Source organism: Giraffa tippelskirchi, chromosome 6, assembly GCF_054371585.1.
Source record: "Giraffa tippelskirchi isolate mGirTip1 chromosome 6, T2T-mGirTip1v1.2.pri, whole genome shotgun sequence".
NCBI classification, from domain to species: domain Eukaryota; kingdom Metazoa; phylum Chordata; class Mammalia; order Artiodactyla; family Giraffidae; genus Giraffa; species Giraffa tippelskirchi.
The window spans coordinates 50,024,918-50,051,800 of NC_137280.1; the positions used below are offsets into that span (position 1 = coordinate 50,024,918).

General features: G+C 38.8%; 1 protein-coding gene across 1 annotated transcript in view; it reads right to left on the reverse strand.

The window, feature by feature from the left end:
- The window catches only part of NKAIN3 (sodium/potassium transporting ATPase interacting 3), a 508,353-nt gene that overhangs the window by 114,796 nt on the left and 366,674 nt on the right, over positions 1–26,883 (reverse strand). Inside the window, exon 4 of the mRNA XM_081504335.1 lies at positions 14,820–15,017. Within this exon, the coding sequence (XP_081360461.1) occupies positions 14,820–15,017 (198 nt within the window). The remainder of the gene's footprint in view (positions 1–14,819; positions 15,018–26,883) is intronic.

A 26,883-nucleotide genomic window follows, 5' to 3' on the forward strand; every position in this document is an offset into this window, starting at 1 on the left:
GTATATTCACAGAGTTGTGCAAATATTACCCCAATCTAATTTTAGAATATACACTTCTCTCCAAACACTCAAGAGGAGGAGATTATGCAAGGGCATAAACAGAAGAAAAAGAGAATTATTGGGGGTCACCTTAGGATCCATCTGGGGCTTCCCTGATGGCTTAGACAGTAAGGTATCTGCCTGCAAAATGGGAGACCCGGGCTCGATTCCTGGGTAAGGAAGATCCCCTGGAGGAGGGAATGGCTACACATTCCAGTATTCTTGCCTGGAGAATTCCATGGACAGAGGAGTCTGGCAGGTTACAGTCCATGGGGTCCCAAAGAGTCGGAAATGACTGAGTGCGCGTGCACACACACACACACACACACACACACATCAGGGCTAATACACTTCCAAACACAAGATCCTGTCAGCAAAACACCAGTCAAAAACGTCTGTGATGGCATAAAGATTATGGGGATGGTTGGAAGGTCATCGTCTGTGATACTCAGGAGGCAGAACTAGGGCCAATAGATGGAAGTTCCAATGTGATGGATTTTGGATCTACAAACTAAATTAAATCTACAAATCATGTTTTACACTTAGAGCAGCCCAATACAGTAAGTCCCCTACTACGAACGAATTCTGTTCCAAGAGTGTGTTCGTAAGTCCAATTTGTCTGTAAGTCCAACAGTTAGCCTAGGTACCCAAACAATACAATCAGCTATATAGTACTGTACTGTGATAGGCTTATAATACTTTCCACACAAATAATACATAAAAAAAACAAACACAAAATTAAAGAAAACATGTTTTATTTTACACCACCTTGAGAAGTACAATATTACAGTACAACAGCTGGCACACAAGAGCTGGCACTGAGTGAACAGAGTTACTGGAGGAGGGACAGGAGGCGGGAGATGGTAGAGCTGAAGAGTCATCAGCAATAAGAGACGGAGGGCAAGCTGCAATGTCACTCATGCTTGATGTGATCGGACATGTGAATACACGTTCGCATCTCTGAAAGTTTGCAACTTGAAGGTTCGTACGTAGGGGACTTACTGTAATGGATGGGGCTACCTGGATGGGTAATGAATGGCCTGTTCAAGCAGAGGCTGCATCACCATTCATTAAGGATGTCACAGACTTGCACTGACAAATAGAAATACACAGAGAGCTGCATCTGTGATTTTAAATTGTCTAGTACCCAAAAGCCAGCCAGGGTCAGGCGGGTTTGAGTATGACTTGAGCGAAGACAGCATCTGCCTGCTTCCCTCTACCTCTGTATGTGTCCCTCTATTTTTTTTCAAGTCTTTATTGATTTTGTTACAATATTGCTTCTGTTTTATGTTTTGATTCCTTGGCCACAAGGCATGTGGGAGCTTAGGTCCCTGACCAGGAATTGAACCTGGACCCCCTGCACTGGATGGCAAAGTTTAACCACTGGACTGAGAGGGAAGTCTCTGTAACTCTCTATGTTACTGAAGTTTTGTCTCAGGTAGTCACTCTCCGCATGGTGACTGCCTACATCTGCAAATGCAAACCCTCCTAATTCAGTAGTCTTGTGGGAAAGAATTGGTATTTCCTAAAAGTTGAGAATTGTTGAAGTGAGTCCCAAAGGTCTGCTTTCCTGACATGACTTTTCCTGAACCAGTCACTGGATCCAGGGGGAGGAATGTACTGATGATGATACCTGGGTTTCAAGACTGACACTGAGGCTAGTGGGGTGGGATCAGCCCTGCCCTATAGAGCCCAGCTTCCCCACGCACAGGGAAAAACGGGTGTGTGACTCTCTAACTACAGAGCAGTTGAGGTGCTGTTATCAAAGGTTGGGGGTGTGGAAGCTGGCAAGCCAAGACAACAGATGTCTACTCTTTTCCTCTGTAGAACTCAGGAATCTCACTATCTGAAGCTTTTGACTTATATGAAATTGTGAAGTAGATGGGCAAAATTTGCAAACTGACTCTTTAGAACTCTAATATCCTTCCAAAGCATATACTAAATGATACATTTGTATTTAATATTAATCCATTTATATTATAAATATTGTATTTTGTTTTATGTATTAACAAAGTCTCCTCAATAAGCACAGTAGTTTTGGGATACATCAGAATCTAGTCTGATGCACTCTCTCCAATCACTGACTACAGAAAACTGTTGATGTTGCTCAGTCATGTCGGACTTTTTTGCGACCCCATGGACTGTAGCCTGCCTGGCTCCTCTGTCCATGGAATTTCCCAGGCAAGAATACTGGAGTGGGTTGTCATTTCCTTCTCCAGGGGATCTTCCCCACCCAGGAATCAAACCTGAATTGGCAGGCGGATTCTTTACCATTGAGCCACCTAGGAAGCCCACAGGAAATTAGGCAGGCTATTTATTTTATGTCCAGTGTATTCATATGTAAATTAGAGATGATAAGGGCAACTCTGTATTACTCTTGAAAACATTACACAAGGTAATACTTCAAAGGATGATGCCCAGGCACCTAGTACGCACCCAGTTAATGATAGCTATGATTTCTTTTATTATATCATTGGGTTTAAAATCCTTTACAGCCAAGCCTTACAATACAGCTTTCTATTTATTTGGATTAGGTTAACTGATTCATTAAAGTTGTTGTGTATCCTGAAGATTTTAATTGTGCATGTTCCATTGTCTGCATGACTTCCTGATTATCTTTGCTACTAAGTAACAATAATGCATTGCAAATATTCGCTTGAATTTTATATAAACCAATTTTAAATGAAAGAGCTATTTACATTAATCAATTTAAACAAAGGACACCACTTCCTTGTGGTTTTCTTGCTATCAGTTTTACTTTTAGTCAAATGTGAAGGGCTAATACTACAATAATTGCTTTAAGTCATTATGAGATGACAAATAATTATGAACCATTAGAAAGGCAGGATTTTCCAGTCTGAGAAGGCATGCCTTCTGCTTCTATAGGATGCTTGTTTTAGGCTAAGTCTTGTGATATTTTTGCAAATATTTCTCCATTAAAACTATTTTTTAAAAAAACCTACATTTGGTTCCCACTATTTCTTATATCAAGATGGGAAAAAATTCTCCAGTGGAACAAAATTCCCAGACTCTCTCATCTTGGTAACCAGTAGCATCATCTACCCTACTGCTCAGATACACGCCCCAAGCTCCATCCTTATTTTTCCCTTTTCTGCACACGCCACTTCTCTTCCTGTAAGAACTATCATCTACACATTTCCATGCCTTTAGCTACTACCCAAGTCGAAACCATCATCTTCTTCCATGCAATCTATTGGAAGAGCCTACAAATTAGCTTCTTTTCTTCCCATCTTGTTGTTTTTCAGTAGTTAAGTAGTGTCTGACTTTTTGCAACCCCATGGACTACAGCACGCCAAGCTTCCCTGTCCTTCACTATCTCCTGGAGTTTGCTCAAACTCATGTCTATTGAGTCGGTGATGCCATCCAACCATCTCATCCTCTGTCGTCCTCTTCTCCTCCTGCCCTCAATCTTTCCCAGCATCAGGATCTTTTCCAATGAGTCAGTCCTTCATATCAGATGGCCAAAGTATTGGAGCTTCAGCTTCAGCATCAGTCCTTTCAATGAATACTCAGGGTTGATTTCCTTTAGGACTGACTGGCTTGATCTCCTTGTTGTCCAAGGGACTCTCAAGAGTCTTCTCCAGCACCACAGTTTGAAATCATCAATTCTTCGGTGCTTAGCCTTCTTTCAGGTCTGATTCTCACATTCGTACATGACTACTGGAAAAGCCAAAACTTTGACTATATGGAAGAAAGTAAGGAAAACCACTAGGTCATTCAGGTATGACATAAATCAAATCCCTTATGATTATGGAAGTGACAAATAGATTCAAGGGATTAGATCTGAGAGACAGAGTGCCTGAGGAACTATGTACAGGAGGTGTTGACCAAAGCTATCCCAAAGAAAAAGAAATGCAAGAAAGCAAAGTGGTTGTCTGAGGAGACCTTACAAATACCCGAGAAAAGAAGAGAAGCAAAAGGCAAAGCAGAAAGAGAAAGATATAACCAACTGAATGCAGAGTTCCAAAGAATAGCAAGGAGAGATAAGAAAGCCTTCTTCCCCTCTTATTCACTTCCAATCCACTCTTCAAGCAGCTCCAGTGTTGCTTTCCTAAATATACACCATAAAAATATATGGGGCTTCCCAAGTGGTGCTAGTGGTAAAGAATCCGACTGTCAGTGCAGGAGATGTAAGAGATGCGGGTTTGATCCTTGGATTGGGAAGATCCCCTGGAGTAGGAAACGGCAACCCTCTCCAGTATTTTTGTCTGGAAAATTATATGTATCTTAAAAATGTTAAGAAAAAGGATGGTGCCAAGATTCATCATGTGTCCACATCTAAACTCATTTATTCTGTCAACACAGCCCCTCCCCCAGCCTCTGTGTAGAAGCAGATACCTCTCCTCTCTTGGGCTTTATCCCCCTTGTCTCCCCTCTCATAGTCACTTGCCAAGTCCCAGTAATGTTTTTTGGGTCTATCCTCTGATTTCCATGCTCACTGACACATCCTAACTTTCACTTAGCCAGTATTTCCCAAAATGTTTCCTTTAGAAAATTATTTGGGAATGCAGTAGTTTTTTTTTAAGATTAAAAACAAGTTGTTTTTTTTTTTTAAGATTTCCTTTATGTGGACCATTTTTAAAGTCTTTATTGAATTTGTTATCATATTGCTTCTGGTTTATGTTTTGATTTTTGACCACAAGGCATGTGTGATCTTTGCTTCCTGAGCAGGGATCGAACCTGCAACCACTACATTGGAAGGTGCAGTCACAACTATGGGACCACCAGGAAAGTCCCTGAAAACATTTTTAAAGTTTCTTTTTGAAATAATTTCAGGCTTACTGAAACATAGAAGAAAAAATCAATCAAGTATTCCTGTATACCCTTCAATCCAGATTCCTCAAATGTTAGCAACTTATGCAGCCACAGTACTATGATAAAAAAAACCAGTAAATTAACATGGGTACATGCACACATGCATAATACTGCTTTCTAATCCATAGACATTATTCAATTTCTAACTGTCCCACAAAGATCTGCTTTTTTGTTTTTGTTTTCGTCGGGCATCATTGTCATGTTTCTTTGGTCTCCTTTAATCTGGAAGAGTCCCCCAGTCTTTGTTTTCCATGATTTTTTTTGACAGCAGGATTTCTCACAAATTTTAATATGCTAATTTGCATTATAATCTCCAAGGAGTGGCTATAACATGACCTCAGTCAAACTTATGTCACCATAGACTTTCTCTCGAGGTTCAGTTTGTAGGATAGGTGTTCAAATGACACTCTGGGACATATGGGCCCAGACTATGATAAGACTTTTCTGATATGTGTTCCTCCTTATGTGATCCACCCTACACACACCTATCAGAATAGTCTCCCTAGTTCAAAGTTGTGTGTACATAATCACCTGCTTATAAACCTCAAATAGCTTGATTTCATTTAGGGTAAAGTCCCAAAGCCTTAACTTTAAATTCAAATCCCCCTCACCCAAACTTTCTCTCCAACGTAAGTCACTACCTCTTTGGGCATCCTAGTTGCTCAAGCCAAAGTGAAGTACTCATGGTTCCCCTGATTTCTTATTTTTATTTCCCTACTTACACTATTCCTTCTGTCCAGAACACATATGAGAATTCACCAAAGCTCTTTCTGTTGCAGGCTCCAGCTGCAGCCATGGGAACTCTGAACCCTGGTTTCCTTTGAGCTTGCTTTTGAGGGGCTGTAATAAGAATCCATCAAAACCCATGTCTGGACCTCTCTTTGGCCAACACAGCCCTATTTCCTGGGACTATGAACTCCAGAAGGAGTTTCCCTGCCCTCTTGTATAGACAATCAACCCACTGCTTGTTTTTGTTCTGATGTATACCTCTGGATTTATACTTTGTGATATGCCTTAATATAGAAAAGAAAAGTGAAAGGCAAAGGAGAAAAGGAAAGATATATCCATCTGAATGCAGAGTTCCAAAGAATAGCAAGGAGGGATAAGAAAGCCTTCCTAAGTGATCGATGCAAAGAAATAGAGGAAAACAATAGAATGGGAAAGACTAGAGATCTCTTCAAGAAAATTAGAGATACCAAGGGAACATTTCATGCAAAGATGGGCACAATGAAGGACACAATTGGTATAGACCTAACAGAAGCAAAAGATATTAAGATGAGGTGGCAAGAATACACAGAAAGAATACACAGAATACACAAACACAAAAAAAGATTTTCATGACCCAGATAACTATGATGGTATGATCACTCATCTAGAGCCAGACATCCTGGAATGTGAAATCAAGTGGGCCTTAGGAAGCATCACTACAAACAAAGCTAGTGGAGGTGATGGAATTCCAGTTATTTCAAATCCTAAAAGGTGATGCTGTGAAAGTGCTGCACTCAATCTGCCGGCAAATTTGGAAAACTCTGCAGTGGCCACAGGACTGGAAAAGGTGTTTTCATTCCAATCCCAAAGAAAAGCAATGCAAAAGAATGTGTGAACTACCACACAATTACACTCATCTCACACTCTAGCAAAGTAATGATCAAAATTTTCCAAGCTAGGCTTCAACAGTATATGAACTGAGAACTTTTAGATGTTCAAGGTGGATTTAGAAAAAGGAGAGGAACCAGAGATCAAATTGCCAATACCTGTTGGATCATTGGATCATAATAAAAAGCAAGAGAATTCCAGAAAAACATCTATTTCTGCTTCATTGACTACGCTAAAGCCTTTGACTGTTGGATCACAACAAATCATGGAACATTCTTAAAGAAATCAGAATACCAGACCACTTTACCTGCCTCTTGAGAAATCTGTATGCAGGTCAAGAAGCAACAGTTAGAACTGGATACAGAACAACAGACTGGTTCAAAATTGGGAAAGGAGTATGTCAAGGCTGTATATTGTCACTCTGCTTATTTAACTTATATGCAGAGTACATCATGTGAAATGCCAGGCTGAATGAACTAGAAGTTGGAATCAAGATTGAAAGGAGAAATATCAATAATGTCAGATATGCAGGTGACACCACCCTTATGGCAGAAAGCAAAGAACTAAAGAGTGTATTGATGAAAGTGAAAGAGGAGAGTGAAAAAGCTGGTTTGAAACTCAATGTTCAAAAAACTAAGATCATAGCATCTGGTCCCATCATTTCATGGCAAATAGATAGGGAAACAATGGAAACAGTGACAGACTTTATTTTCTTGGGCTCCAAAATTACTGCAAATGGGGACTACAGCCATGAAATTAAAAGACCCTTTTGCTCCTTGGAAGAAAAGCTATGACTAACCAAGACAGCAAATTAGAAAGCAGAGACATTGCTTTGCTGACAAAGGTCCATCTAGTCAAAGTTGTGGCTTTTCCAGTAGTCATGTATGGATGTGAGAGTTGGACCATAAAGAAAACTAAGTGCTGAAGAAGTGATGCTTTTGAACTGTGGTGTTGGAGAAGACTCTTGGAGAGTTCCTTGGACAGCAAGGAGATCAAATTAGTCCATCCTAAAGGAGATCAGTCCTGAATATTCATTGGAAGGACTCATGCTGGAGCTGAAGCTCCAATGCTTTGGTCACCTTATGTGACAAACTGACTCTTTGGAAAAGATCCTGATGCTGGGAAAGATTGAAGGCAGGAGGAGAAGGTGATGACAGAAGATGAGATGGTTGGATGGCATCACCGACTCGATGGACATGAGTTTGAGCAAGCTTTGGGAGTTGGTGATGGACAGGGAATCCTGGTGTGCTTTAGTCCATGGGGTTGCAATGAATTGGACACGACTGACTGACTGAACTGAACTGAAGTGATTGTTTTTATGTGGGCTTCCCTGGTGTCTCAATGATAAAAAACCTATTTGCAATGCAAGAGATATGAGCTCGATTCCTGGGTCAGGAAGATCCCCTGGAGGTGGGCATGGCAACTCACTCCAATATTCTTGCCTGGGAAATCCCATGGACAGTGGAGCCTGGAAGGCTATAGTCCAGAGGTCGCAAAAGAGTCAGACACAACTTAATGACTAGATGACAACATTTTTTTTTAATGTATCCCAAAAAGTTACTGTTTTAATTTTCATAATTATTAATTATCCCTGTGGTGGCAACAATGGAAGCTTCTGTAAGCCCACCAGTAACTCATTTGGGATGTCCTTGAAATATTATAGTTTTGCCCTTAAAAAAAGAAAGAGTTCATTTTCAAGAGTCAAACACTTTGGGTGGGGGGGAGTAGGTTGAGGCAAAATATCACAGCTTTCCCAAATGCTACTTTCTTCTGTAAGCCCAGTAGCACTTAGACTCTGAATTGTGGACCTCTCTCATTTTTTGCCCTGTTATGGTCCTTTAATTTCCTGCCTGCTCTCCTCCGGTACCATGGGTAGGACCACAACAAGTTTGAATTCCTCCTCTCATGTCCACATCGCCTAGCACAGTGCTTTGTATAGTGTAGGGGTTTCCTTTGTGTATATATATATATATATATATTTTTTTTTTTGAATGAATGTTGTACTCTCTGTTTTCATTTAGAAAGAATACAAAAAGTGACAAGATTTTCTTTATATGATGACTTAGAGGGGTGGGATGAGGGTGTGGGGGGAGGTTCAAGAGGGAGGGGATATGTGTGCACATATAGCTCATTCACACTGTTGTACAGCAGAAGCTAACACAACAGTGTAAAGCAATTATACTCTAAGCTAAAAAATAAATTTTCTCTATACAGTCTATACTCAATTTTGTCTTCTAAAGGAAGACAGTAAATGTTTTTGAATTAACTTTTGTTTTCATGAAAACTGCCTTTTTTCAACCCAATAATTATTCCTACCTAAGGCTAAAGAGGAAACCTCTGTAAACATCTGAATGACATTAAATTACCCTAAGTAAGCATCACTAAAATTAACTTCCTTGTTTCTAATTTCTCCATAAGCCTACAGTCACAATGTTTGCCTTGATTAATTATTAAACATATCTCAGATTTTCTAAATTAATGGTTTTGTGCTAGATATGATTTCTAATCAAGCTTTACATTTCTCTGATGAAATCACATTTAAGTCTACCAAATGTCATAACTCACTTCTGCATTTAATAATCAGTGTTTGGCAGATTATTTGAAACTAGTAGAGCAGTAATAATTTATGAAGACCTGCAAACATGTCTGGGATAACCATGAGCATTTAGGCCTCCGGAGACTGAATTCTATTGTTTGGAAATTGTATGAATTTGTGTTTGGAAACATAAATGTCTGTGATGACTGATTAACATACAGAACAAAATCCAATCATACACATACCATTAAGGAGAATGCTACAGTATAAGAGGAATATGAATCTTAAATGTTTGCATATTTTAAGGTGTTCAAGCCCATAGATGCCATGTACAAGTGACAGATAACATTAGGGTTAGATATATGTAAGACCAGACATCTAATCAGGACTAAGAACTGCTATCTAAAACTCAGGTGTTTTCAAAAGATGGATATATATATATATATGTAGACAAAATAGATGATGAATTGCTTAAATTCCACTTAGGGTTTTATCAGTGGGCATGGGAGGGCTTTCTACATTTGAATTGTAAATCTGAAATATTTGCTAAATATTGTACACATATCTATAACAGATAAAACTATTAAAAGTATCTATATGATTGGTATTAGTCAGCCATAAATAGGCTTCCCAGGTGGCACTAGTGGTAAAGAACCCACCTGCCAACACAGGAGACATAAGCGACAAGGGTTTGATCTCTGGGTCAGGAAGATCCCTTGGAAGAGGAAATGGCAACTTACTCCAGTATTCTTGGGAAATCCCACGGACAGAGGAGCCTGGTGGGCTACAGTCCATAGGGTTGCAAAGAGTCAGACGTGACTGAAAAGCGACTTAGCATACATTTTTGGAAGGATACAATTGATAGGAATTGGAACTTATTTCAAAAGCTTACTCTTTGACTTGAATTCTTACACTGTGTGAGCATACATTACTGAATTAGCAAAAATATTATTAGCTCCTGTGACTAAGCCATGTATTCTAAGCAGATGGAATAGATACTTGCACAGCCTTTTTTGTTTGTTTGCATTTTCTTTTTTTGATTTAAATTTATTTGTTTTTAAGTGGATGATAATTGCTTTACGATGACATGTTGGCTTCTGCCATACATCAACATGAATCAGTCATAGATATACGCAAGTCCCCTCCCTCTTGAGCCTCCCTCCCACCTGTTACCCCATCCCTCCCCTCTGTCACAGAGCACGAGATTTGAGCTCCTTGCTGTATGACGCAGGGAGCTCAAATCCGGTGCTCACACAGCCTTTTGAGAATACAGGTTCTGTAGGGTACCTTGTGGTCTACTGTTATCATTCACCATTCTCTCTTGAGTTCTAATTTATCTTAAGCTGAAGGTGTCTGATATGAAAGACAAAAAATAGTGGTGAATGCTGATGACAGGACTAGATAGACGCCATGCAAAGAACACGGGCATGATAGAAAACCTATTCTCAGGGTGCTCTGATCCCCAGTTCTGATCCTGGTGACAACCTCCAAAGACGTTAGAGAATGAGCCTCGTCACCTATCAGATATGAAGCAGAATATCTTGACAGTGAGGGTTCCAGACAATATGTGTATAAAATCAGCTCAAAAGAGTTGAGGACAAGGTGAGTTTAACGAGATGTAGATAAGGTTGAGTTTTAAAGGTTTAGAGATTAGCATTTGTCTACTATTTATAAAAATGAGCTCCTTTAAAATACCTTGTTCAATAGTTAATATAAATATTGTATGGATCTATTTAGCCACAAATAAGGAATCGTAAAAATTAACAAGTGCCTTAGATTACATATTCACTATTACTGATCTGTTGACCTCGGAACTGGGCAGTCCACTAAGACGGTGTATCTAGTAATAACTAAGTGTACAGTAATAGCGAAGATGTAATAGTGCCTCCAAATGATCAGCATCTTCTCTCTGGCTCCAGCATTTTGTCTGTGCATTCATCCATGCCAGTTCTTGATCAATGAATTCTTCTTGTTGTGTTTACTTACTTCAGACTTTGGAATCTCTTGTCTGTTGGTCATTTATTCATACATATTCACAAGTATTCATAAATATTTAGTGCCATCGCTCTGCTAGTCATGGGGACCATGGAAATGAACAGGGTTTAAAAGGACACTATTCCATCCTTCAAGGAACTTTTATTCTGGAAGGTAGACAGACCAAAGACTCAGTGACTATTAAATGGTGTGCTCATGTGGCAGGCTACCTGTGCATCCTGGGAATGCATGAGCTGGGCAGGACTAGGAAATGTTCTCAGTGACACATGCACACAGTTATTTAGTATAACATGTGTGTGACAGTTACGAAATAGATAATTATGATGCACAATTGATATTATGTTATACTATGTACCATATATTATGTTAGATATATTGTATATATTATATATACCCCAAATCATTATATTTAGATGAGGTCAAACAATACTAGTGTCCATCAATAGGGGGCCATTAAAATAAACAATGAAACAGAGACGTGCTGATATGAAAATAGCTCCAAAATATCTAATAAGTAAAAAAAATGGAAAGTTCCAGAGAGGTGCATATCATATGCAGTCTTTTGTGGGGCAAATAAGAACATAGAATCAAATTTTGTTATATTTACATAAAGACACTCTGGAATCCTAGGCATAACCCTAAACAAACAAACAAAACACAATGGGTTGGGTTGCCCAGTGGGGAGCAGAGATAGGGGATCCAGGCAAGTGGGGACCCAAGGGTAGGAGGGAGAGTTTCACTGCACACATTTTTATCTCTTTGGATTAAGTGAATGAACTATCTATATCTATCTAATTATCTATTTATCTATATAATTATCTACCTATTATTGATCTATCTAATTATCTATTTAATTATCTATATAAACCTATCCTGGAACTTTTGGAAGAAAGATGTCTCCTTGTGGACTGTGGCCAGTGGATGAAGAGTTGGGGGTGGGGAGGAGAATTGTATCCATGGGTAGATTATTCAAACACTTCCATCTCAACTTGCCAGAGAGAGCTGCTGCCCTGAAACCCTCCTGCACCATCCTAGCCACCTCTGTTGGCTCTTCCCTATGAACTTCTAGATATTCTGGCACCTCCAGCAATTGTAAGGGTAACCCTTGAAGCAGTAAGGCCTCTGGGACTCTGCCGCATGTCAGAGTCCTTTGCCTGTTTACTTAGCAGTTGCCCAAGCAGCACAGGCTGTTCAATCTTACAACCATCACTCCTTATTTTTCCCCAGTAATAAGACTGACATTTAGCACAAGCTAAGTGACTGATACAGGAAGTATTTCCATATCACTGGATTTTTTTAAAAAAATCCCAATTCTAATCATTGTAAACATGTTTGTATGAAATAGATGGAAAATACAAGAAAACCATATGCAATCAACCACAACAATAATACATAATTATATTGCTGTGAGACAAAGTCAGGATACATTTCATTTTAACATAAAAAAGAAAAAATATTGAAATTGTTGTCTGGCAGGTATATTACACAAAAAAAGTCAGAAATCAGCAGCTAATATTTTTACTGCTGGAAGGCTGAACAGTATAATGAGGATTATGTGTGCAGGTGGACAGTTCTGAACGTTCACTAAACTAATATGCCAAGGAATTGATTCATGAATGACAAGTACTTTTAGGGGGCAACATACACTTTATTTAGTGCTTTTCTCTAATGTAGTTTTCTATGTGTCAGTTCAGTTTCTTATCAAATAAATACTTTCACCTTGCTGTTCATTTGAATTGGAGTTACTATGGAGAAATGACTTTTTGATTCTACAGCATTCTGTTGCCTTAGGAAAACTTGGAAATCATGCCATCACTCCACAAAATGGTTTAGCAATTTTCTGTGAATTTTTTAAAGGAGAATCTGTTCACATATGAAGGACTCTAGAAAAATGTTTCAATGTTAAAAAAATCACTAAGAACCTTTAGAATATAAAATATGATAGAGTACTGTTTCACCTTACAATAGGTTGAAAAATTTTTAAAGAAAATTTGCCTCCATGTTTTTTTTTTAAATTCAAAGATTTAAACATATATTTTGCCACAATTCCATAGGTAACTTCCAGGAGAGTAAAGAAAGACCAGAGAATACAGAAAGATTGATATATTGACAAGTGACAACAAACATACAGAAGCCAAGAATAATCAGATTCCCTGTTACATCTATGAAAGAAATTCCTTATCATTGAGGTCCAACCTCTTTCTTTGAATTCAGTGTAGAATTTGCTTTTCATTGAACTAGGACACTAAAAGATCTTTGGAGTTTTATGTTGAAGTCTTTAGTCTTTCTAGAAAATTGTGTTTCAAACATGCTCTAAAATACTGTTTTAGACCTTAAGATATGTGGTTTAAAGAACAATAATTAATACATTCTATAAAGGAGGGTAAGACTAGTATGCTGATGGCTCCAAATGAGCCACGACTCCTAGTATGTTCACCTTTCTAGAGGCCCCTCCCACAATAATGCTGGGCTTGATCACATGATTTGCTGCAGCCAATGGGACATTAGTAGGCTTTACTCTCAAGAAGAGGCTAGATAAATGCTTGCATGTTGGGCTTCTCTTATTGGAACCCAGCTCACTGGCTGTAAGAAAGCCTCTCAAGTTTTCTGCGAAAAGACAAGCCATGTGGAGGAGAATGTGGGTCAACAGCCAGCCCCAGACATATGAGTGAGGACATCTAGGATAGTGTAACCCCAACAGAGATCCTGGTTGAAAAGTTTACGTGAGTGACCCTGGCCAGTATCCTATGAAGCACAACTGCCTAGATTCCTCACCCACAAAACTCAAAGCAACACAATGATATTGTTTTCAGTAATTATATTTTGGAGTGGTTTGTTACACAGCAGTAGACAATGGTTACAGAAAGTGTTACAAGGACTCGTAAAGTTCTTTCTGTAAATAATTCCAAGTCCATTCTTCATTGACATACACCTCTTACACTTCTATCGTCTATTTATTTATTATTGAACCTGAATCTCTTATTCTGACTCTAAACCAGTTGGAACAGAAGAACTGGGATGGTTGGTTCATGTGAAAAGCATTATGAGAATGACTCTATCATATATTGACTCAAAAAACCACCAAATGCTTGTTGGATCTCAAGGAAAAATAATTCTTGATGAATTTAAGGTATATACCTTAACTTAATTCCACTCCACAGTGCGATCAAACTGTGGGTGGGGCGGTCTGATGGAAAGAAAATATCTTTAAGGAATTCCCAGCCCATAGGCTTTGTGTGCCCTGGTCAAACCATTTCCTCTCTATTTCTCTACATGGAACTATATCCTCACAACCAATTTTAGGCACTAAAATGTATAGGGCTCTCTGGAGGAATTTTGTTTTCTTAAGGAATAATTATTTGAAATATGGGGTTTATTAGATTGAGAAAGACATTGGGCATATTTCCATCCTTCTTTCTCTAGAATGCATGGGTATTAGTAAAAGAATGCATTAGGAGTAGCAGCAGTAGTACAAGTGTATTAGGGAAAGAACCCATGGTACCGAATGGACAGTCACCATTTCTGGAGGACAGTGATACTATTCCACTGAATTATGTGGCTTGAATCTCAAGTTAGAAACTATACCAATTCACTGGTTCTAAAAAAAAAATATCTGGATACCAAGAGGAAAAAGACATAAACTGCCATCAAGCATAACAAATGTTAGCATCATTACTGTTATTTCCATTGTTTAAAGGATGTTCTCTGTGTACTTATCTATGGCATTACCTACCAGGAGAGCATGGATGGAAGGTTTAGATACAAAATGACATTAAAGAGAGTCCAGATCTGACAATGACACAGACGTGATACTTACAGAGAGTAGGATTTGGACGGCACTGTGGATGACCTCCAGGTACTGGAAGTCAACAATGCAGCCGGTGACAGAGACATATGTGTAATCGTCCGTCATGCCGTGGGCTGACGGGGGCAGTACTCTTCGGACACAGCCGGGCCCGTGTTCCCGCCACCATGACCGGTGCACAGAGATGTTGAATGTCATTAGATCAGTATCCTAGGCGGGCAGGAGACAAGACAGAGAAAGGAGACAGACATATTACATCACATCTTCGACTTTCACCTCAGGAAGAATTCACGATGAATGAAATTCCATAAATTTCAGGTAAAGAATGACAGAAGAGGAACCTAACATGACTGCATGTGTCATGTGAATGAAATAGCTTATTTTTCATATGGGTTATAGTTATTCACTGGGGAGATGTAATTCTTTGAATGATAACATTTTAAGGTTAGCACACATCGAAAATTCAGGGATGATATATTTGTTTAAAAATTCATGTTTATTTATTTAGTTTTTTATTGGGCAATTGTTGATTTACAATGTTGTAGTTCCTGCTGCACACCAAAGTGACTCAACCACATGTATACATATATCTCCTCCTCCCTGAATTTCCTTCCCATTTAGGTCACCACGGAGCATTGAGTAGAGTTCCCTGTGCTATATAGTAAGTTCTCATTACTTCTCTATTTCATAAACAACATCAGTAGTGTATATATATCAATTCCAATCTCTCAATTCATCCCACCCCTCCCTTCAATTATATTGTCCACATTGGAATTTTCTTCTCTGTTTTCTCATTGCTCCGTTGCCACTGGTATCACCATCATGGTAACATGTACTGAGAGAGTTTTTTTGCCCGTGAGACATTGTTCTAAGCACTTTCTATATATTATGCATTCATGCAGGTATCATCATCCTAATTTACAGTAGTTGAATAATGGTTCTCCCAAATCACATTGATATCCAACTCCCTGGAATCTGTGAATTTTACCTTATACAGCAAGAATAGGACTCTGTAGCTATGATTGTGGTAAGGATCATGAAATGGGGGGATTATTCTGGATTATCTGATGGGCCCTAAAGACAATCACATGTCTCCTTTTAAGTGGGAAGCAAAGAGATGCTAGACACAAGGAAGAACAGAACAACAGGGTGACCATGGAGGCAACAGCTGGAGCGATGTGGCCACAGGAATGCTGACCACCACCAGAAGCTGGGAGAGACAAGAGAAGATTACCCCTAAAACTCCAGGGGGAGCCCGGCCCTGGCAGCATCTTGATTTCAGTCCAGTGAAACTGATTTCAGACTTCTGGCCTCCAGAACTATGAGAATATACACTTAAATTATTTAAAACACCAGGTTCGTGGTAGTTGTTGTATAGCAATCATAAAAAAAAAAATTAAAGCAGATGAGGAAAGTTGGTCACAGAAAGGAAAAATAAAGTGCCCAACCTCACTAATAAATAAATCAAAAGAACTTCCTATGTATGGTAGGGCTTCCCTGGTAGCTTAGCTGGTAAAGAATCTGCCTGCAAGGCAGGAGACCCTGGTTCCATTTCTGGGTTGGGAAGATATCCTGGAGAAGGGATAGGCTACCCACTCCAGTATTCTTGGGCTTCTCTGGTGGCTCATATACAGTAAAGAATCCTCCTTCAATGCAGGAGACCTGAGTTCAATCCCCGGGTTGGGAAGATCCCCTGGAGGAGGGCATGACATCCCATCCAGTATTCTTGCCTGGAGAATCCTCATGGACAGAGGTGCCTGGCGGGCTATACTCCATGGGGTCACAAAGAGTCAGACATGACTGAGCAATACAGTGCACAGCACAGCATGTAGTGGTAGACCTGGAACTTGATCCTATGTGGTCTGCACTTTCAGCTGTGATGTGGTATTTTCCCATTCCTATGTTCCCCTGCCCAACCCTTTACAATTCCTCAGACCCTGAAGGGAGCTAGTTCCTTCCTCTTTAGTTGTTTTCAGAAAATGCCACCACAGCCAAGCAAAAGAACAAAGAAGGCAAGCCTTGACTTTTCCATATCAAAACAGACTTCCGGAAACTCTTAACAGAGACATCTGTGCAGATGTTTAAACCTCAAGAGAGGCCTTTTAGTATTTGCAGAGTGTCACCTACAAGGACTAAGGTTATAATGTTTTTGTCATAAACAATAGTTTAAAAAGAACAGATGAGGAACCTGACTCTTGGCTCCCAAGAGCCAAGATAAAGTAAAGATTACAGTTGCTGGTGTGGAGCAGGAAGGAGGAAGGGTGAGGATGGACAGAGGGCAAGGGCGCCTACTGACCATAGTTGGTGGACCGGGACATGGATCTGCTGGGGAACTGAGGATTCAAGGGCCGGAGAGTGGGTCCATTCCCAGCCTCCACTCTCAGCGAGCTTGTCGTCACTAGTGCCAGGGGGACATGTTGAGTGGGTACCACAGATGGTCCTTGTTCACCCACTAAGGGGCCACCCACTGGTTGTGCACCCACAAATGATGCTCTGTACAGACCTGTGCTACTTAGAGAACCTGCCTCACCTGAGTGGCGTACGACACTCCTAAGTACGAGACATCGGGTTTGGAACTCTGCAAACTTACAGGAAACTGGTGTGAAATGTAAAGTTCTTGAATTTCTAGGTGGCTGGTCCTGAAAACCAGTATGGGAGCCCCCAGAGCAAGGACAGTGGAGGACCCTCTCACGCGTGACTCTGCTGTATGTGGTACCCACATTGTGAGGTGAGAAACATTTCCAGTTCACGCTGCTGGCAGTTACTCCACAGTTTTAGATTTTCCTCAACTCAATTCAAAGTACCATTATAAGTATGCCTGTGATTAGATCAATAATAAAACATGTTCTTTTTTTTTTTTTTTAGTGTTGGTTTGTTACAAATATCATTCAGTTACCTTCACAGTTACAGCATTTTATGGATAATAAGACATTTTACATCATCCTGTTTTTAGTTGTTGGTTGGCTATATGTATCATTTGCAGTTACCCTCTGGTGGGAAAGTATTATAGAAAATAATTGCTTTCGCTAGTGACTTTAGTTTCACACAAGGCAATTTACCTGCAGGCAAACTGCACGCTACTCTCTTTCCTGGCCATCAGATTTAATCTCTTAGAGTTAGTCTTGGTCACTGCAGACGAACTATTACTTTTAATTTTAATAGAATTCATTAGGTTCAGGATAAATTAGTATGATCTCAAAATTCATAGCAATTTCTACTCTTTAAGCATTCTTACCCTTACCTCTTGCATTTTCTAATGCAGGACTGACTGTGAGTTCCTTTTAATATGACTTTGACTAAAATTTATTTTACCCAAAAAAAACAAAAGTGAATTTATGAACCAATGATACATATTTGTTACACTCATAGAAATGTCTCAGTGTGGTTCTCAATTTGTTGGGACTACAACATATTTATGGGCTTCCCAGGTGGCTCAGCAGTAAAGAATCTTCCTGCAAGGTAGGAGACTCGAATTCAATCCCTGGGTTCATCCTGGAGAAGGAAGTGGCAATCTGCTCCATTATTCACGCCTGGAAAATTCCATGTTTAGAGGAGCCTGGTGGGTGACAGACCTTGGGGTTGCAAAGAGTCAGACACAACTGAGTGATTGAGCATGCACACGCATACACATGATATATTTATAAACTGCACTATTCTTTGCAATGACTGTATACAATTTGAATTAGATGCTAGTATAAATAGCATCTAAAATAGCTATTATAAATAGCATCAAATGATATTTAAAATTCAAACCTCTTACTTAAATTTGGTATAAAATTTTACTACAAGTTTGTGTATGCTTTCTATCTTCTTTAGCAGTTAGATTTCAAACATTAAAAAATACCTTAACACATAATAAACTCAATTTCCTATGAGAGGCATGGAGAAAATGCAACTCAGAAAACTGCAGCTTTTAAATATAGAAAAGTAAACAAAGAAATAAATGCAGAAAATGTAGAATGACACTTTTGGTTATTATATCAAAACGGTTAGTTCTGAAATACACAGGTAAGTGCTAAAATAATCTTAAAAATAATTACAAATAGCTCAAATTTAATTTCTTGGAATCAGAATATTATCTGAGAATTTAAGCAAACTGTGGTTAAGAAAATTGACATAGATAACGGTATCTGGATTTATGTGAGTGTATATGATTACCAAGGGACAGTGTGTAAAACAAGGAGAAAGAAAGCAAAGAGAGAGAGAAGAAAGATGAAGAGTTTGGGAGGTATCAGGACAACCTGGGGAGAGAGAGCATGTCAAGGTCAACTGGAGTAAGAACTTCAGGGAAGTTGGTAAAGCCAGAGACGAAACACCACATATTGAATTTCCTGTTTGGTGGGCCAATGGGGACCTTACAAATACAGTGCCAGAAGAGTGTTGGGAGTGAAAAATTGGATTTCAAGCAATTGAAGGGATTGAAAAGAGAGGTTTGGTGTTTTTCATGAAGTTGGGACTCCAGGTAGTAAGAACATGGGATGCTGGCTTCCAGGGTGGACACGGAGAACAAGGGTCAATCCATACACCTGCTCACAACTCACCAGATTATGACTTAAAAGAAAATTATCCCAGAGTATCTGCTTTTCCCTGAATATCTACCCAACTAAATACTAAATGTTTAAAAGCCCTTTCATCTCACTAGTGTGAATCTCAAAGTTGTTCCCATTTTCTTAAAGTACCCAAGTTAAAAAAAAAAAAATCCTTCTAGAATTCTTTGAAATGTTCATTAATGAGGTAGACATGATTGCCCACTTTTATTGGCAGTAAGTGTAGTCACAGTATTGGAACCAGTTCACATCCTGAAAAATTTAATATTCACTTTTTATTATAGTAGACCACTATATAATTTTTCATTAATCAAAGATCTAGTCTCTCAGACTTTGTTCTTTTAATTATCTGCTTTTATTGGTATGTGTTTAATTTAATTTTAGCTAATCCTCTCTATTTCTAGAAATGGACTCCCAACTACTGATAATCATTTTTTCCCCTTCCTCCTTAATTGTCACCGGAAGGGTCCTTGAAACCAGTTTTTTATGGCTATCTACTCTCTTTGTCCTTTCACTTTGTTTTGTCATAAACAAGCCCATGTGAAAGTGAAAATGTGACCTTGAAGAGAAGTACACATGTATTTAAGAAAACAGATTTTGCTCAATTTTAGAGTTAGCTTTGAGTTTACATTTATATAATAAAATTCATGTCAGTTGAAACTTCTTTTGAAATACTGTTTATCTCAGATAAGAATTAGAAAAGTGAAAACAACTGTACTACACTTCTAATAATTTTCTTTTCAGTGAAGCATCAAATATTTCCAAGAGTACTGTAGATCTATATAATAAAGGATAAACACTTTGGTAGAGAGGTTTAAGTGTGTGGAGCCCATTATACAAAGAGTTAGCATCAGTTCAAATATATCAAAAACTCTATGCTATTTTCCTATATTAAAAGCAACTCTTAGAGATAAACTTCAAAGATTTTCCATTGGAAAGTGTTAGTCATTTGCTGTTGCTTTCTTAAAGAACACTTCCTGTAAACCATGAGCATGTCACAATTATTTAGGACTATGCCACTGGTGTCGGATATAAAGAACAGCAGAGTAAGGAGCAGACATTGATCATTTTGATTTTCTGTTTTTCATCCTTACAACTAGGTACTTCTAAGGGCTTTCCAATTGTTTACCATTGATCAGAAGCCAGAGGCAGAGCTAAGAGTAATCAACCTTTTTGTCTCCAATCTTGACCTTAATTCCCTAGATTGAACCCTTCAGGAAGTTGTGAAATCTCATCCATCTATTCAACGGATATGTATGGAGTTTCTAAAATGAGCTATGCACTGGGATTTAAGAGTGAACATAAGATCTTATTCTTGCCCTCATGGAACTTATATTCTAGTGGAGAAAATAAGTAACAAAGTAAACAATTAAGTAGACAAAAGTAATTATATATTGTAAAAATTAATATAAAGAGAATAATGTGATGGAGAGTGACTGTGATGAGGATGGAGTTATTTCATACAAGGTGGCAGAGGAGGCCTCTCTGGTGGTTTATATGTAGGCTAAGGCCTGTTGTTTGAGGAAGAACCAGAAGATGTGAAGATTTGCAAAAAGGGTGTCACATGCAAACAGAACTGCAAGTATAAAGTTCATGAGATGTCAAAGAGGTTTAAGTATTCCAGGGACTGACTGAGGGTCCACATAGATGGAGGGAAGCTGAAATGAGGACAGAAGTGGTATAAGAAAAGATTGAAGATACAAAAAATAAGTTATGATAGAGGCTGGGGTGGTGGTGGGATGGATCGGGAGACTAGGATTGAAATTATACACTAACACTACTATGTATAGAATAGAGAGCTAATGAGAACCTACTGTATACATCAGGGAACCTTCCTTAGTGCTCTGTGGCCACCTAAATGGGAAAAAAATCCAAAAAAAGGGGGCATATGTGCATATATATATATATACACATATATACATACACACGCATGTGTATAGCTGATTCACTCTGCTGTATGCAATAGAAACTAACACAATGTTGTGAAGCAACTATACTCCAGTAAAAATTAGCTTTAAAAAAGAGTCTGAATGTTACTCCAATCCAGGTGGGAGGTCAAAGAGTGATATCACCTGCTTTGCTTTTATTTGAAGGTGATGCTAAGAATTGTATAGGGAATGGATTTGCCTGGAACAAAAGTGGAAGATAGTACGGTGGTTACTATAGCAGGTCAGGGAATTTGGAGAAAGATGGCAGCAGCAGAGGGGGCAGAACAGAGAATGGAGACATATTTTTGGAGGTAGAAGAGAGTGTGGAGATGAGAAGAGATGAATGAAGGAGGATTCAAGTTTCTGATTGAGGCATTCTGCTGATGGCAGCTCTCGGAAGAATAGGGCAGCTCTGAGCCATCAGCAGCCAATAAATAATTCAACAGCTAGGGAGTGGGCACCCCAGTGCTGTAAAGGGGGAAAGGACAAAAACAATATTTACCAGTGTATTTCTATCAATTTGCCATTTCAAGCTATTTTCCTTAAATGTGGGTTAAAACAAATAAGCAATCACACCAACCAGTGTTGGAAATAAGGACTTTTAGTGTAAGAGAAAAGAGACAGTTATGAGGTCAAGGAAAACAAGTGTAAATAATGTGATTTGGGAAACAAAAAAATCTAATGCTCTTCATGTTGGTAGCATAAATTTTAGTAATATATTTCACCATCATTATTTCTTACTTTAGAAATAAGAACTAAAATAGTGCCCATTATGAATTAATCTTGCTGTTGTTCGGTTGCTAAACTGTGTCCGACTCTTTGCGATTCCATGAACTGCAGCATGCCAGGCTTCTCCGTCCTTCACTGTCTCTCAGAGTTTGCCCAAACTCAAGTCCATTGAGTCAGTGAAATAATCTTAAGATGGATGAAAGCAGTTCATTTAAATCTCATCCGGTTGTTACCTACACAACTTTTATTATCATGTTCTGAGTTGAGGCTCTAGCGCATCAGTCATACTTCTAACTGTATAAGTTTCATTAAAATGGATAATGTTTGTATTCACTTATTTTGTTCTGATCTTTTAATTCATTCGAGTACCTTAGTCCTAGAATAAAGAGTACTTGATAAAAATAACTCTATTGCTGAGTCTTTTATTTATATTTGTATCTGGGTTAGCTGAATTTTAGGATTAGTACAGTTTAGTTTGTAAGTGTATATATTCACTGTTTGATTTCAAGGATTAATAGAAGCCCTATTTCCTTAGTCTTTGAAGGTTCGGCACTGTAAGCATGGCACTTTAAACATGTAAGTAAAATTGTACCTCTGCTAAAAATAAATGTGATGTTAAAATTGAACTGAAAATATCAAAGTGTACTCACAATTTAAAATCACTATGTAGAGTGTGTGTGTGTGTGAACTCCGGCCACTGGAATGACTTAGAAACAGTGTTACCCCAGTAGCAATGAGCACTTCTGGTTCATGTTCTCTAAAACAACCCCTCACTAAGAAGAACCAAGGTAATTCGTTGGAGAAATGCTAAATCCAGCTGTGGTACAGGAAGCAATAAGCAGAGTGTGGAACATTTTTTGAGCTAGAAATAAAGAAAATTCAAAAATGTATGGGCTATGGTATATAAAAGGATGTAGGAGCCAGTATGAGGGGTCAATAACTGGCTAAAGTTGTGATAATCTGAACATTAAAAAGAATAATGATTGAGGCAGATGAAACACACTGAATTAATGAAGACCTGTGATTCCATAATACTAAAAAAAAGAAAGGCAGAAAAACTCACTAGTATATTTAAAGGAGCTATATAACACCTTCTCTGAGATATCCATTCAATTTTGTTATGAACTGCTTTACAAAACAAAGTTTATTAATTACAAAACACAAATTTTGTTTGAGAAATGAGTGACTAAGGGAAAGAATTAAGCATTTATTTTGCCTTTCCAGAAGGAATTAAGTTTCAAGATAACCAAGTCAATGAAGTAAAGCTATATAACTGATAAATGTCAAGTAAACAAAAAAGAAATGGAAGAATTTTTTTTTAATTACAATTAAATTACAATTTTTTATTTGATTCTTATAAAGATTTAAGGATTTGGGCTTCCCTGGTGGCTCATATGGTAAAGAATCTGCCTCCAGTGCAGGAGACTCAGGTTTAGTCCCTGGGTCAGGAAGATCCTCTGCAGAAGAGAACAGCAACACACTCCAATATTCTAGCCTGGAGAATCCCATGACAGAGGAGCCTGGTGGGCTACAGTCTATGGGATCGCAAAGAGATGGACACAACTGAGAGATCAACACTATAAGGATTAGTGATTGATAGCAAAAAAAATATTAAGTAGTTAATTCATGTAGTGCCAAAGTACATAACACAGCTTTCTTTTTTAGTCAACTACTACTACAGAAAAATATATTAAAAAATACATTTCAGAACTTGAGAAATATACATAAAATGAAATTCAGGGGAAATTTTATGGCATTAAATATTCAGAGTGGAAAAGAAGAAAGCCTGAGAATTAATGAGCAAAGCACGCCGTTCAAAAACTTAAAAAGAATAACAAGTTAAGACTAAAGATGTTAGAAGATGTAGATACAGATTTAATTAACAAATATTTGTTAGATGCCTACACTGTACTGGGGCCTGGGACTAATCCATGAACCAAACAGACAAAATCTCTGCTCTAGTGAAGCTAGCACTCTAGTACGAGAAGACAGACTATAAATATAAGCAAAAATAAAGTCTCTTTCATGTTAGAAGATGAGTGTTTATTAAAAAGAGTGGAGGAAGGACAGCCAGAAAGATAACAAAAGCAGAAACTAATTAAAGATACATTAGAAAGAATCAACAAAGCACAGATTTGTTTCTTTAAAAATCCAATAACAGTAACAATGCCCTGGTAAGGGTGATCGAGCTCATATTACTCGCCATTGTCCAGCTGGCATGGTGTGTGCTTAGTCGTTCAGTCGTGTCCAACTCTTTGCGACCCCCTAGACTGTAGCCCACAAGGCTCCTCTGTCCATGGAATTCTCCAGGCAAGAATACTGGAGTGGTTTGCCATGCCCTTCTCCAGGGGATGTTCCCTACTCTGGGATTGAACCCAGGTCACCCGCATTGCAGGTGGATTCTTTACTGTCTGAGCCACCAGGGAAGGTGGCATGGCAGCCACTCAAATACAGGACAATGATCAGTCATAAACAAGACAAGGTGGCAACATCTAGAAGTTTAAATAGGTATGCTTTGTGATTCTGCAACTTTACCCTTCTGAATTTACCTAGCTCACGTGTACACCTGTATGTACATGGAAGCATGTTCATAGCATTGTTTGAAACAGTAAAAACTTGGGAGCAACCTAAATATGTGTATTGAAGGTTGAGAAATTGGCATTCATACGAAGAAATGCTATGTGAAGTAGAAAATTCCCTGGTGGCTCAGTGGTAAAGAATCTACCTGCCAACACAGGAGATGCAGGTTTGATTCCTGGGTTGGGAAGATTCCTTGGAGGAGGAAATGGCAACCCACTCCAGTGTTCTTGCCTGTAGAATCCTGTAGAATAGACAGAGGAGCCTGGCAGGCAACAGTTGCCAAAGTCAGACATGACTGAGCACGCACACACACATACACACACAGTGGGGGAAACACAGTGAGAAGTTTACAAAAGTCTGCAATTTACAGGAAAACTTCTGTTGTTCTTTTAAATGTCAAGCTCCCCTCCTCTCAACTGTGTTTACTGTGTAGTTGTCCATTCATTAGCCATGTCTTGTTTTATGCTACTATTAATGTGCATCAGGTCTACAGGGCAGAACCAGGGATCTCCCTGCAAAAACAGCCTTTCAAAAGCTGAGCATCTGTGCATTGAATGCAACCACATTTTCAATGCAATAAAAAACCCATTTCATGCCAGGGATGCCTCAAATATTATTTGTGAAACTGTAATGTACATCCAGGTACTGACATTTATGGTATGTATTTGCTGCACCTGACGACACTAAGATTTGCCTACCGATGATTCTTTAACAATAAGGATACATTTTGTTTGTAATCTATGAATTTTAAACACCTGTAGTTTACTTAGCTAATTACCAAGCCCACTCAACACATCTGGCTTCTCTGTCTTTGTGTTAATCAATAATTATTTGATTACAGTGTTATGCCTTTTATGCTAATTAGGATTTTGAGACCATAAAATTGTGCTACCTTTGTGCTTCCTGCTGGTACTAATGTGTTATATTTATAGTTTGTTTTATTCATAATTCATGCTGCATGTGCATGCATGCACACATTTTACTTCATTTGCACAACAGAAATGTTTCTGTTCAATCTGGTTTTTGCTAAATTTGCAATCTGAAAAGAAGATCCTTGCTTATTTTAAAATTTTGGTTAGAAAATTTCTTGTTTGCAAAAAATAGATGTTTGTTTTAATGTGATGAAGTGAAGTGAAGTGAAAGTCTCTCAGTCATGTCTGACTCTTTGCAACCCCATGGACTATACAATTCATGGAATTCGCCAGGCCAGAATACTGGAGTGGGTAGCCTTTCCCTTCTCCAGGGGATCTTCCCAACCCAGGGATCGAACCCAGGTCTCCCACATTGCAGGCAGATTCTTTACCAGCTGAGCCACAAGGGAAGCCCCTTTAATGAATAGGATTCTTTTAAAGAAAGTAAAAAGGAAAAGTCATATGATCCTTTTGTTGTTTAGTTGCTAAGTTGTGTCTGACTCTTTGCGACCCCATGGACTGCAGCATGCCAGGCTTTGCTGTCCTTTACCATCTCCCGGAGTTTGCTTAAACTCATGTCCATTGAGTCAGTGATGCCATCCAACCATCTCATCCTCCATCGGCCCCCTTGTCCTTTTTCCCTCAATCTTTACCAGCATCAGGGTCTTTCCCAGGAAGTCACATCAAATGGCCAAAGTATTGGATCTTCAGCATTAGTCCTTCCAATGAGTACTCAGGGTTGATTTCTCCTAGGATTGACTGGTTTGGTCTTGCTGTCCAAGGGACTCTTAGGAGTCTTCTCCAGCACCACAACTTAAAAGCATGATCCATTTAGTTGTTCCCTTTTTGAAAGGTAGCTGGATAAATAGAATAATATTGGTATTTTTGACCCGTGGATGTGGCTGCTGGTGTGGTTTAAAACCCTCTGCAAAACAAGACTGTTTTTCTTAATTGCTTCCTTTGCTCAAATAATTGTGAAGGCTGGAAAGAGGTCTGATTAATTGTAAACTTGGATGCGGTAAAAACCTCTCTGGCAAGTTCTTCTCTCTCACCATCAATCTCAAGTTGCAGATAACCATCTTGGACAGCTTGCAGGAGACAGTGTCTCGGGGTCTGGAAGTTTCAGAGACAAGGACTCAAATACAGCTCTGGCTGGATTTCCACTGTAGCTGTGCCTGGGTGTCAGCCCATTCTCATTGCTTAGCCGTTCATTGGGGTCTTCCCATTCCATGCAAATCTTAATGTGTATATGTGTGCACATGTGTTCAAGGGGACTATTCATTTGCTGTGGAGCAGGAGCTAAACTGAGAATAAAAGCCCACATCTATCCATGATATTCATTTTGAGGATATTGTCTGTCTTTCTGCCCCCACTGATCCTC